At 39.2% G+C, this 13,075-nt stretch overlaps 2 protein-coding genes across 6 annotated transcripts in view; one reads left to right on the plus strand and one right to left on the minus strand.

The window, feature by feature from the left end:
- Positions 1–2,322: 2,322 nt before the first annotated feature.
- TFB2M (transcription factor B2, mitochondrial) lies at positions 2,323–12,740 on the minus strand. 2 transcript variants are annotated; one of them, XM_088053702.1, is made up of 8 exons: positions 12,440–12,740; positions 11,496–11,584; positions 10,432–10,585; positions 9,866–10,014; positions 8,282–8,371; positions 6,017–6,079; positions 4,599–4,747; positions 2,323–3,272 (listed from the first exon to the last, which is right to left on the minus strand). In XM_088053702.1, the coding sequence occupies exons 1-8, from the start codon at positions 12,732–12,734 to the stop codon at positions 3,086–3,088; spliced, it is 1,176 nt and encodes a 391-aa protein (XP_087909828.1). In that variant the 5' UTR covers positions 12,735–12,740; the 3' UTR covers positions 2,323–3,085. The 2 variants fall into 2 exon arrangements, with proteins under 2 accessions (XP_087909828.1, XP_005526932.2); XM_005526875.3 differs by having other exon boundaries at positions 4,599–4,750.
- A 114-nt stretch (positions 12,741–12,854) lies between these two features.
- Positions 12,855–13,075, plus strand: part of CNST (consortin, connexin sorting protein) — a 49,507-nt gene continuing 49,286 nt past the window's right edge. For 3 of the 4 annotated variants that reach the window (XM_014255970.2, XM_014255972.2, XM_014255973.2), the window contains exon 1: positions 12,855–12,970. The gene's annotated coding sequence lies outside the window, so the exon portion shown is untranslated. The remainder of the gene's footprint in view (positions 12,971–13,075) is intronic. The other variant, XM_014255971.2, reaches the window with a different exon arrangement.

The following is a 13,075-nucleotide window of genomic DNA, read 5'->3' on the forward strand; positions in this document are numbered from 1 at the left end:
ACACAAGGAAAGATGCAATAGCTGCTAAACAAGGATATAATGTGAGTGAAAAAACATCTCCCACTGACTTGTCCTTTTCAGAAAAGCTACTTGTTATTTTCATTTTCTCAGTGTCTATAGAAGAAAGGTATGGCTTTGCTAATTAAAGTCGTACAAAGCTCAGGTTGGAGTTCTCAATCTGCAGCCCCACAGATTTCGTTCAGCCTGACAAAAGAATGAATTCAACATGATTCTCAGGAAGCCTCAGTTTCTTCCTATCACATTTGTACATCCTGAACTAGACCACACAATCTGTTTCTCAGGTTTTATGCTGATATTTCCATCAACATTATCATTAGCCTGCAAGGCTTAGCTCTAATTAAAATGTCCCATGCTGAACAGGTTTAGTAGCCAGCACAGACACATTCCATATCCCCATATCACAGCATCCACTGGGTTAATTACTGCAAGGTCACAAACCCTTCTTCTAGATCCAAAGTGAACCAAGTATAGAGTTCAACTTAACTGACCTCCTAATTCCAAGTGTCATAATTTCTTTTTAACTAGACCAAGTTTGTTTCTGTCTCTATTTGTGTTTGTAATGATTTAAATATAGGTAAGTCAGAAAAGCTTAGGCAATTGCTGGCACAGTTATAATTTTCTTTCCCAGACAGATGGCACAAATGATGAGGGCCACTAGAAAAGACTTAGCATCTCCAAAGTCACAATCGCTATACCAGCTATGATATATTGGTGCTTTAATATGGAATGCCAAACACCATTTTTGGGCAGCTCCTCAAAAAATTGGAAGAGTGAGAGCAACATTTAAAAGTGTTCTACTGGAAAGTGCATCACATGTGGTTTGTGTTTCAGAGGTTCATGTATTAAATCAGTCATGAGGAAAAAAAAAAGGCAATTATGCAAAGGAAAGGAATCCAAATAGTACAGCATTGGTTAAAAATCGTAACAGAAATGTATGACAAGCCTTTACATACAATTTAAAATTTGAAAGGGAAGTGAAAGTTCAACATTTTCCTACAAAAGTGAAAATCCTGCACCAGCAGGAATTACTGAGTGGATAGCATCAATTAATCAAATATACAAGCCTACTTAATTTTTATTCCTTGTGTATTTCTTCATATACAATAGTAATTTTCACATTTTCCATCATTTCCATGAATACTAAAATCATTTTTATAATAGCAGGCATTTCTCTCTCCATTTCACATTTGTGATCAGGGCTAAACATTGCTTACATTTAGCCTTAATGATGCATTTCTGTTGAGCATTAAATCTCATTTCAAGTCTCCAGTTATGCAATATTCCTTCCACTTACAGACTCCTGCTGTTAGTCTCTGCATTGGCTCATTAAGTGCTTCTTTCCAACAGCATCAAAACAAAACAATTTTCTTTTTTTTCGGTTCATGTTTGAAATGTTATCAGCACACAGTTGAAGAAATTTATTTAGGCAGTGGTGGTCTTACAGTTCATGTATAGAATAATTCTGGTATATTGGATGTATAAGGCATCTTGCTGCAACAAGAGTGAGGTGTTTAGATTCAAAGACCAGGAGGGATCAGCCCAAAAGACACAGCAATCTTGTACACCAGTAGACAAGACAGTTACCATCTAACAAGATTGAAAAAGGTGAAATTGCTTCTGTTAATGCAAATTTACTATTAACTGACAATTAACAATGACTATCTCTGAAATAGTCAGATGTGTAAACAGAAAGGAAGCCTCAAATCTTGACAACCTGCACCAGAACACCAGCAAGGCTCTGAGACAGACTGCAAATTAAGCCTCAGCCTTTCCAGGAGTTTCATCATAACATTAAAAAAACTCAGCAGCAGCTTCAAAAGAGAGTTGCAGCCTTGCTAACAGAGTGAACTGAAACTGCTTAATTTTTCATCTGTAGCCAGAATGACAGGAGGAAGACAGAGATGAATGCTTATCACATCTATACCTCACACTAAGCTGAAGAAATACAATTCTCTGTTTGCATTGTTTGAGGCAGTACTGTTACCCACAGCCTGAAAATAGCTCAGCTTTCACCAAAATGGCATTTTATAAACTAGTGCTTTGCTAAAGAAGTGTATTTTTTGCAACAGCTCTTCCCAGAGGGTGCAATATAGAACACAGGAACAGTACAACCTCTCAGCATTGTTGAACAACAACAGAAGAGTTACATGGTAAGACAGAAAGAAATTAGAAACAGGTTGCCTTATGGAGTACTATAGCTAAAAAAAGAATTTTAATAGCATATGGTTTTGAGTAATTTTTTGCCACATGTATTACATTAAAGAAATTAAAGACTAAAGAAATTAAAGATATTGGCAAAGGTTTCAAGTAAGATGATTTTATTTTTTAAAATCATTTATACATCACTGAATATTCTGGTAACTTTCAGACCCAAAATAATCCCTAGACACGTGTTTGTGTATTATATTATAAACTAGTACAGGTTGTCCCTGTTATTTTCAAAAGAAATAACTGTTACAACTTTTCCTCAGGGACATACACAATCTTTATTTTAAGCAACTCTCAGTTAATGTTTTATCACCCTGTCATTACCGTATCTTCTATTAACATACCACTCACTATTAATTTATTAGCATTATGTTGACTTTAGGCTGCAAATTCAGAAAAGCAGACAATGTAGCAGACTCAGTGGTTGCAAAGACCTTTGTATTTTGTGAATCTGTCAAAAGTGCATTCAAATCATTAAGCACTAAAATAAAAACCACACAGATAATTTGGTCTGGTAATTTTTTTCAAATGTTGTAAATATGCAGCAACAGTGTAACAAAAAGTTGCATTTAAGTGGTACATCCAACAGTAGCACAGGCTAGTAAGCTCCTGCAAAAGTTGCAAAGCTTGTCCTTATCACACAGGATTGTGTGCAAAGCTTGTCAATTCCAGACAGGATTGTGAAAGATAAATGAATCATTACTTTCATCCTATGTAGAAGGGCTCTTGTTACTTGCTAAATTTTTCCTGTTTGGACAGGAAATCATCTAGCTAACAGTATCTCCGATTTTATTTAAATCACTTTTTATCAAAGTAATCTTCCAGAAGCAAAGGTGATCTTCCAAAAGCTTTAGGTTTATAAGTTCATGGTCCTTGTACTTGCCAAGACTTCATCATGGAACAAGGTTTCAGCAAACATATCAGAGTTTTGCAAAGCCTCAAAAAGACGCTTATAGTCTTCTGGATACAAGTTACACATTGCAGCATTTTTGGGAATTTCTAGTGCTTTCAGTAATGTGTCACTATTGTCCAAGCTCCATGAACTGAAACAAACAAACAAACAAAATCATAATGGAGCATTTCTTTCTGTGAAAAACTAAAAAGCAAGAAACATTATCTGAAGGTCCATTTCACTCTTTCACAGCTTCTAGAACCTCTAGAGGTTGTGTTGCAACCTCTTCTTGCAACACAAGTTACTTTCATTCCATACTCCAAACAGGAAGAAACCTCTGCTATTAAAAATAGCAAATAAAGCCCCCAGAACACATAGAGATTACCAAACCACATAAACCTCCTCATTACAGGATAGACACTCTCTCTTCCTCATCCACCCTAAATGCATAAGTCAGTAATAGACATTACAGCCTAAAAAGGGTGTTTCGATGCTGGAGAAATTAAAGCCAAGGGTGACTCAGTATATCATGAACTAGTGACTTACACCTCCCAGGTCTTTTCTTCTATACATAAACAGATGTATCCACCCTCACCCCATCTACATCTTTTGCTATGAAAGCTATACTTTTATAAATGTGCACATACATTAACTATTTCCCAGACAGGAAAGGAGTGTATAAATACACAGAAGATGCATATTAGAAGCCTTCAAATTCCTGGCTGAAGGATCAAGTGAAGATGAGTTATACAACTGAGCTTTAAGAAAGAAATCCATTAAGGCTCTTTAACTTGCCTTTGCTAAGAGAGAACAGGAATTTAATAACTTATTTTTTCTCCCTTTCTGGAAATTAACTTTCATAACCTACTATAAGGAAATGAGGAATATATTCATTATTTTCATCAGCAAGAAGTCAATGCTTTCCAGACTGTGAACACCTTCCATTTCTGGGAAACAGAAATCTACTGATCATAAAGAAAAATGAATAGTTTGCATAATTGGTAAAGTACAAAGCCTAATTTTTTAATTAGATAACAGCCATTTGAGGACATCCCCATTCCACCTCCTAGAACCTTCAGCTGTTTTTATTAGTGTGACTTTGATGTCTGTTACAAGCTGAATGTCTTTCAGCTTTTATTTTCTGTAACTGCAAAAGTCTTGGTGGCTTTATTATTGTATCTATAAAATAAGTGAAAACTTCTTGCAGATACATGATATAAGCTCCATGGGAGGTACAGGAATTACTGCATATACAAATTCTAAATACTTGCCAACCTTCCTGACAGGAACAGTCCCCGAAATACTGTATAATAGATTGCACAAATTAAATCTTCTATTCTACATGTTGATGATAAATGAAAAATTAATTAAATTTTTAAATGGCTGTATTTCATTTGCAAATAAATACTGCTTTGGGAACATATTTTTATATTTTCATATACTTATGTGAAGTATAAAAACTGCAATTCTTACTTACTTTAATCTATCAGTAAGTCTAGACTTAGGCTTAGCAAAAGACTGTTTCACCATGAAAATAAAGGTAGATGCATTTGAGGGCTTCAAGCCTCCTGTAAATAGATTTTGCTGAGGAGTCAGTCGTACCAAACATAAATGGTCATTTGGCACCTGCTGCAAGAAAAATAAAGTAAGTCACTGAAAAAATCACTTTTTAAGACAGTATCTATCTTATGCTAAGAGTTTCATCTTTGCCACCAGTAACATTTCTTGTGAAAAAAGTCTTAACAAGATAATCCCATTGGAAGATGAGGCTTCACCTCCCTGTGCCTCAAACGGAAAAGGAAATAGAAAATGAGAGAAATATACTATCACTTGGAGTTTATTTCTATACTTTAAAACTGGACTTTCTTAGTTTAAGTAGACAATACAAGCTTGATGTGAGTTTTCAAGGTATTATATGGCCTACTGTATTCCTTTCCTATGCAAGGTATCAGACCTACCTTTTATACATAAAGATGGAATTATACGAACGTAACACAAAGATACTATTGCAGCATGAGGATTTTGTTAAACTGGGAAAAAGTGGACTCTTCAACTGAAATAAATGTACTTCTGTATTGGCAAAAATGGATATATTAGAGCTGACATTTGTACTTCTAAAGCTGTCTTAGTACATCTTGTATGGCCCACCTGATGACCCTCTCTACATGGCTTTTCAGCAACACAACTAAGCATATAAGGCACACCCAGTCACTTACATATTACAGAAATATTGCAAACTACACTCAATACAGCACCATAGCAGTTTTCTGGGGAGTATGAAACTTAAAAATATTAAGTAAACATGTTTTTATATTATCAGAATTAAATAGGAACATTCCTTTATTATACAAAGGAACATCATTACTTCTCCAAAGGAGAGAAGTAAGTAACTCTACACTTAAACTATAACTTTACAGGTATTTTTGTACTTCTCAGATTTAAGTTTGGAGACCCATGCTTTTCCACAATTAACTTGCACATGAAATCTATAATAGACATGTGAATAACTATTTTAATCAAAACCAGCAGCATGCTGATTGTGTTATTAACTGTGGTAACACTTGTTTTGTTCGAGCAGGTAGATGTGACTATCAGTAACTTTCTCTGGAAAATACTTTACCTATTCATATTCCTTTATGCTGTTTATTCACTGTTTTTTTCCTTCACGGACAATAAAGATATTAGTTCTTTAAGATAACTAATAAAGATATTTAAGTTTCTAAGATAATAACAATTCTTCACTCCACTTTTGATGGATCTCTATGCTGCCTTACATTTTAATTAGAACAGTTCTTAAAAAGTACACCTGTAAATGCTGCTATAAAGTTACTTTAACCTTTAATTAAAAGTAGTTTAGCTTCATCTTCAGAAGAAAAGTGTATACAACAATCTTACCACAGATTTTGGTATTGCCAGTGCCCCATTTTTCAAATTAGTTGCAAATGAAGACCAAGGTTCCTATGGCAGGAAGCAAATGTATTATAAAGTGTTTTGTTAGAATAGAATAGACTATTTCAGTTGGAAGGTACCTACAGTGATCATCTAGTCCAACTGCCTGAGCAATTCAAGGCTAGCCAAGTTAAAGCATGTCCAAATGTTCTCTTTAATGCTGACAGGCTTGGGGCATTGATGATCTTTCTGGGAAGCCTGTTACACTGTTTGACCACCCTCTCTGTAAAGAAGTGTTTAATGCACAGTCTAAACCTCCCCTGGCACATCTTTGAACCACTTCCATACCTCCCATCGGTGGATACCAGGGAGAAGAGCTCAGGACCTCCCTCTCCCCTTCCCCTCCTCAGAAAGCTGGGGAGAGCAGTGAGGTCACCCCTCAGCCTCCTTTGCTCCAAACACAAGCCCAAAGCCCTCAGCTGCTCCTCATGGGACATTCCCTTCTGGTCCTTTCACTGGTTTTGGTGCTGTCCTCTGGATGCAAACAAGGACCTTCACATCCTTCTTAAATTGTGGAGCCCAGCACTGCCCAAGTACGCAAGGTGAGGCTGCACCAATGCTGAATTCAGTGGGATAACCACCTTTCTCGACAGGCTGATGACGCTCTTTGAGGCACCCCAGGGTGCAGTTTGCCTTCCTGGCTGCCAGGACACGCCCTGCTGACTCAGACTGAGCTGCCCCAGGTGACCAGTGGCCAGCCAGGTGTAGCCCAAATCAGTACAGTCCTCTGAGCTCTGCCCTTCAGCCAGTTCTTCACCCAGCGCACCCTGAACCCACTCATCTCACAGCTGGACAGCTTTTCCAGAAAGATGCTGTGAGGGGCACAGAATCCAGAAAAATTGCATCCACCATCTTCCCTTCATCCACTGGGCAGGTGACCTCATCAGAGTAGGGTGTCTAATTAATTAAATCAGACTTTCCTTTGTGAACCCACGTTACTGTGTCTGATGAGTGCATTGTTCTTCAAATGCCTTTCAATAGTACCCAGTAGAATCTGGTACTCCATAATGGTTGCAGGTACTGAGGTTAGAAGACAGATTAATAAGTCTGTAGTTCATTGGGTCTTCCCTCACACTATTTTTTGTAGGAGGATGTGGAATAACATTGGCCTGCTTCAGTCAGCAGGCACCTCCCCAGACTCCCAAGACCTTTGGTACCTGATCAAGAGAGGTCCTGCCATAACTTCACTAGCTCCCCAAAATTCTGAGATGAATTCCATCAGGCCCCATGGACCTGAGAACATTCAGCTGATACAGCTGGGCCCTTACAGTTTCAACCTCCATAAATGGAAAGTCACTGTTCTCACACTCATGGTCTTTTTGTTAAGGGGGCCAGGCAGCCTGAGGCTGTATTATTAAATTATCAGTATTATTAATGACTGAGGCAAAAGAGACATCAAATGCCCCCACTTCTACTTTATCCCTGTTATTCAAGTGACCACCTTCAAAAAGTACTATTCTTCAACTTCTTAATATTTACCTTAATGTCTACTTTGTAGTATAAAGTATTTGGAAAACAGTGGACAGTGAAGCCTAATTTTAGGTTAGCAAAACATTTAAATTATGAAGGCAGGTTCCTAGAAAAAGGGAGCACGATGATAAATCTGAAAAGCATAAACTAACTGAAAGTTGATGGCCAAGTGCTCATGGGGAACTGGGGGGACAACATTAAAAAAACTTCTAAAACTAAACCATGGCATGTTTCACACGGTAAGAAGGTACTGACTAGTAGGAGAAGCAGGTATGCTTGGAACATTAAAGCACCAAGACTCAAAAAAATTTCAACTGAACACAGCTTAGGAAGTCAAAAGCATATATGATGGCAAAATTCAGAGGATATAACAAAGAGCAGAGTATGACAGATTGGAAAAGAAGACTTCTAGTTTCACACAACCATTAGCAAAATGGAAAAGGTTTATCTGTTTTGTAAACCTCTCTTTTTTATCTACCAGTTTCTGAAAATAAATGTGTTTGAGTAAAATGGCTTGCAGTGAAAACACTGACATCATAGTGAATAACAATGTTGCTTAATTGAAAAAATTGTACACAAAACATGACTATTTTAGCTTTTTTAAAAAGTTTTCAACTGTTCTCCAACTGATTTAAACATCAAATTAGCTTCCAAATAGTTTGCCACAGTAAACCACTATAAACCCTTTTCTAAATGCACATCCATAGCATTAGGCCATGTCGGCTGGTACAAAATTCTTACCTTATGCAGTAGTTCAATTTCATACCCTAGTTGTGCAAGTACAGTGAGTGCTTGATAAATCTTTGACTTTCCAGGCTTTGCTGTTAATATCTAAAAAAATGGCAAAGAGCAAACATTTTTGTTGCAGAAACCAAGACTGTCTTTATCTAAGTAATGTATAAAAGACATTGTAATATTGCAAGTATTTCTTCACAGCAGTTATTTGGATAACTGAACTATGTGTGAATCTCCAGCATATATACTCTGTGGTCCCTTTTAAGGCAGAGAAGTTTCACACAGAAGAGAAATAAGGATCAGATTTCATACAAAAATGGTAACTTCAGTAGAGTTATCAGCTTGCACTGATAAGATAATATTACCAAGAAGGCATACAAAGCATAGTAAGTAAAACATCAGGTGACCTCACTGAACATTAAGCAACTTGCACAGCCATCATCCTGATCAATGTCAGGTTCAAACAAATCAAACAACTCTTAGGGCAAGAAAAAAATAAAAGCTTGTGATTATTCTCACAAAAGACAAGGAAAGAAGTAAATCATAGTAGGGAGATTTAACTTCATGTAATAGATATACACAGCCTTGTCATACGATAAAAAGCAAAAACAACCAACAAAAAGGAGTCAACAATGCCTACTTAAAAAAGGTTCCAATAGCTTTTACTACACAACTCTTACATAACAGAGTTCACATTATAACCAGAAAATAAAATAAAAAAATACAAACATGAAACAGAGAGTGCCTAAAATGAATAGGCTGCCCTTTATTTAGTAAAAAAATCTAACCATTAAAACATAATATAAAAGTGGATATTTCAGTGGTGTCCAACTTGTCATTTCACAGAAGAATATACTTAAAGCGTTTAATTTTTTTCAGTGGGGTTAGACACAACACTGGTTGTGTTAGCAGACCTGGAAGTCCTTGTCTACTTCAAGTAATTAAAGGTTTATGACTCTGTACAAACCTCCCAGTTTCGGGGTGGGGGGACGAGGGAAAAAAGGCATCCTTGTAGTGTAAGTACAGTTCTAGAACTCTGGAACAGCATAAATTAGGAATATGTAATCGGGAAAAGGTCCTGCACTTTAGTTAACAGGGCATTAATGAAAAGGACTGTAAATCATTATATTTTGCCTCTATTCTTTTCAGTACTGCATACAAAACAACTCAAGAGGACAAGTGCATCTCACTGTATTGGTATTTAGTGACTCAGAATCCTCTTCACTTGTGTTTTCGTGTTTTGAATTCAGTCTTCCTTAACTATTACCTGTAACTAGTAAACAAACTTGTTGCAAAAGCATGGCACAGAATTTAATCACCTCACAATTTACAATGGAAAATAGCTAGTCTGCTGTTGCATATACTTCTCAAGGACCAGATTTCACATTTGTAATATCTGTGGTTATATGACAACAGAATGTTTCTTAACAGTGCTATCACTGCATGAAGCAAACAAGTAGGAAAGTGACAGTACTTAAAAATTGGGGTAGAAAAAATTTTGCTAGCAAAAACCTTAAGTATACAATATAAATGGGTTTTTGTTCTCTGAAGCACTACACCTTCATTACCTGTAAAATGCCTTGCACGTACCGTGTACTCTTTTTCACTTATAAAGAGGTTGAGTTCTACTCTTCCGTATTTGTATATGGAGCTGCATTCATACATGGCAAAAAGAAGTCTCCAAAGTCTGTTTCTTTCCAATGGTTGTGGAACAATTCCGAAAACTTTCAAAGGAACATCTGTTTCACACAATAGCAAAGTTATCTTTAAAATTTTGCGGTATGTATTAGACATTCTCATTAATTCTAATGTCTAAACTACAAACAATTAAGAGAAGATAGTCTGTGAGTTCATGTTGTTCAAGAATGAATATCATACAAGCTTTAGTCAAAGCTAAGCCTAGTTTGCATTAGACTAAAACTTTAAATGTCAAGAAAATACCTAATTATCTGATATTGTCATGGGGGGAAGGGAGAGGGGGCGTTCTGAAGCTATCATGACTCTTAAGAAAAGCTGAAATGTATAAAACAGTATCCATTAATCCAGCATGTGTATTAAACAGAACATATACCTCAAGCAAATCCCAAAGATTTTGCCAAACTGCCTATGCACGCCTCAAACATGTGTTTGTAACATGTGGGATCATAAACATATACCTGCCCTCCAAGGAACTGCTGCTACGCCCATGGTTTCAAAAAGTTTGTCAGAAGACAAAGCAGGTGGTTTCAAAGCTCCCTTTGCCAAAGGATCCAGTCTGAAGAAGTCACCATGAATCACCTTTAGCTGCCCATCCAGGCTACTCTCTAGGGACTGAATAAAAATAACTTTAGTTGAAGAAATCTGGATATGGTAACTAGTTTTGCAAAACATCCAACCCAAAAAAAAAAAAAAAGTGTTCATGCATTACCTAAAATTGTTACCTGATCAACAAGAGTCAAACCCCAGAGCTGCTTCTTACAGCTAATAAAAATAATAGCTTCTTTCTTTCAGCTGATAAAAATAATTGCCCCCTTCACTGTGCAGGGCATTTTGACATTTTTTTGTGCTGTTCAACTTGAGCTTTAAACCACATTCTTAAACTAGTAAGATGTTCTGCAATGTTTCTAAGAAAACAAACAACTATACTCAACTAAACAAACCACTTATTTTAACAATTTAAAACTAGAATTCTTCATATCTGTGGAGAGGATACCTTTCATACACATTTTAAGTCAGGTGAGAGTCACTGGTTTCAAACCAGCACTATAATGCAAACCTTCTGGAGCAACTTGTGCAGCTCTGTGTCTGACCCCCTTTGAATCCATGCAAAGCCCAGAGAAGCAGGAGAGGACAACATATGTAAGTATCAATTGTAGGACAATAGATTAAATAAAACTGTGAGATAATCAGAATAACTAAGAATATTTTTACAGATTTCTTACAACTTCCTACAGAACTCTTGCTTAAACATAAACATCTACAATGACTCCGATTAGTTTCAAATTTATGCATAGAAAGACTGTGTATGAACTTGAATTCCCACATACACAAGATGGCAAAATTAAAAAACATTCTGCATTTGTGATGTACAGTACCAAACTACATACTGTTATTAGACATCATGTCAGATGTTACAATCACTGCCTAATACCTTTTTGATCCAACAATTACATAACAATTTAAGCTAATTTCTCATTTTCCCTTTTATTTTTATAAATGTGAAACTGAATCAAAAGCATACCTGTAAATCTGTAAAAAAATCTGAGTTACTTTCCAGAGCTACCACTCTAAAACCCGCATCAAGCAGAGATCGAGTCAAAATTCCAGGACCTGAAATAGGAAAATAAAAAATAAATAAAATTTAAATAAATAAATTTTAAAGTGCCTCCTTGTTTCCAAGTGATTTCCTTTAGTGACTTCCCCAACACAACACTTAGGACATATCACCTTCAACATGAGATAGCTTGTGCTTGTTAAACACACTTCAAAACAAGAGTTAGAGAAATGATTTACAGGCAGCCTGCCCGAGATTTCTCACTGTATTACACTAATAACAGCATTAAAATTAGATACTGACCAGCACTGGAAATAACGTTTCAAATATTTCTATAATTTTTTTTCTTCTGCCAACTGTAATATACTGTGAAACCTTACCCATATTATCCTTAAAATACATTCTGCAGAAATGTAAACAAAAAAACCCAAACCTCAATCATTAGGTAACTGCAGAGGTTTTGCCATAGCCCGTAATCCTGGATGTGCTGTTACTGATAAAGTTCACCCACAAAATCAAAGTACTACCTAACAGAAAATGACATCTCTAGTCACTCTACAGAAAGTTTTAACACGAGTGACTCAAGCCTGCAGACTGCACCCTCACTCTCTCCCCAAGCTCAGCAGAAATGGACCCCCTCAGGCACACTCCGGGGCCCACACCCACGTGTCCGGGGAAGGTGCCGGGCCGCGGGTCCGGGACAGCTCCCAGCCGGGGCAGCGCCGGAGCACAATGCAGCTGCCGCCCCCGCCCGAAATCCCGGGAGAGGCCGAGCTCCAGCCCCTTTCCGCAGCAGCACCACAAGCAGCGCTTGGCGGGGCCGGGCTGCCAGCACGGCCGGTGGCGAAGGCGGCAGCTCGCACTGACGCCCCAAGGTCATCGGGGCGCGCCGGAGCCTCGGGGCAGCTCACCAGGCGCGAACTCGAGCAGGAGGGGCTGCGGGCCGGGGCCGGCTCCGCGCTTCAGGCAGCGCCGCACGGTGCGCGCCAGCTGCGGGCAGGCGATGAAGCGACGGACCACGAGGCTGCTCCGCTGCTCCTTACGCACCAGCCGCTTCTCCTTCCCCGGCTCCGCTACCCGCAGGGCCGGGTACTGCCGCCCCGCCGTCATCCAGCACGGCGACAGCCCGCAGAGCAGCGGGCGCAGCCCCGCTGCCAGCAGGCGGCCGCCGCCCCCGGCGCCCAGCGGGGCCCGGCCCGCCAGCATCGCCGCGCTGCCGGCTCCGGGTGCGTGATCGCCGCGGCAACCGGGGCGTCACTTCCTCCTCTGCCCGGCCTCTCCAGCCCGCTTCCGCTCCGCCGTCGGAGGGCTCTCCTCCCGCCGCCCGCCCTCTCTATGGTGCCCGCCCCGCACCGCCGGCAGCTTGCGGCAGCACCAGCCCCCGCGCCTCCACGCCATGCCGGCTGGCGGGTCCCGGCCGCCCGAGCCGCCGCGGAGCTGAGGTGAGCTGACAGCGGCTTACCCGCAGGGGGAGGAGGAGGGGAGGGCGAGATGCTTCCCCCGGTGCCGCGCACCGCCGCCGCCTTCTGCTTGTGTCGGCCGCCACC

The sequence above is a fragment of the Pseudopodoces humilis genome, chromosome 3 (assembly GCF_049639895.1).
Source record: "Pseudopodoces humilis isolate 2021_Gansu_Grassland_sample_001 chromosome 3, ASM4963989v1, whole genome shotgun sequence".
NCBI classification, from domain to species: Eukaryota; Metazoa; Chordata; class Aves; order Passeriformes; family Paridae; genus Pseudopodoces; species Pseudopodoces humilis.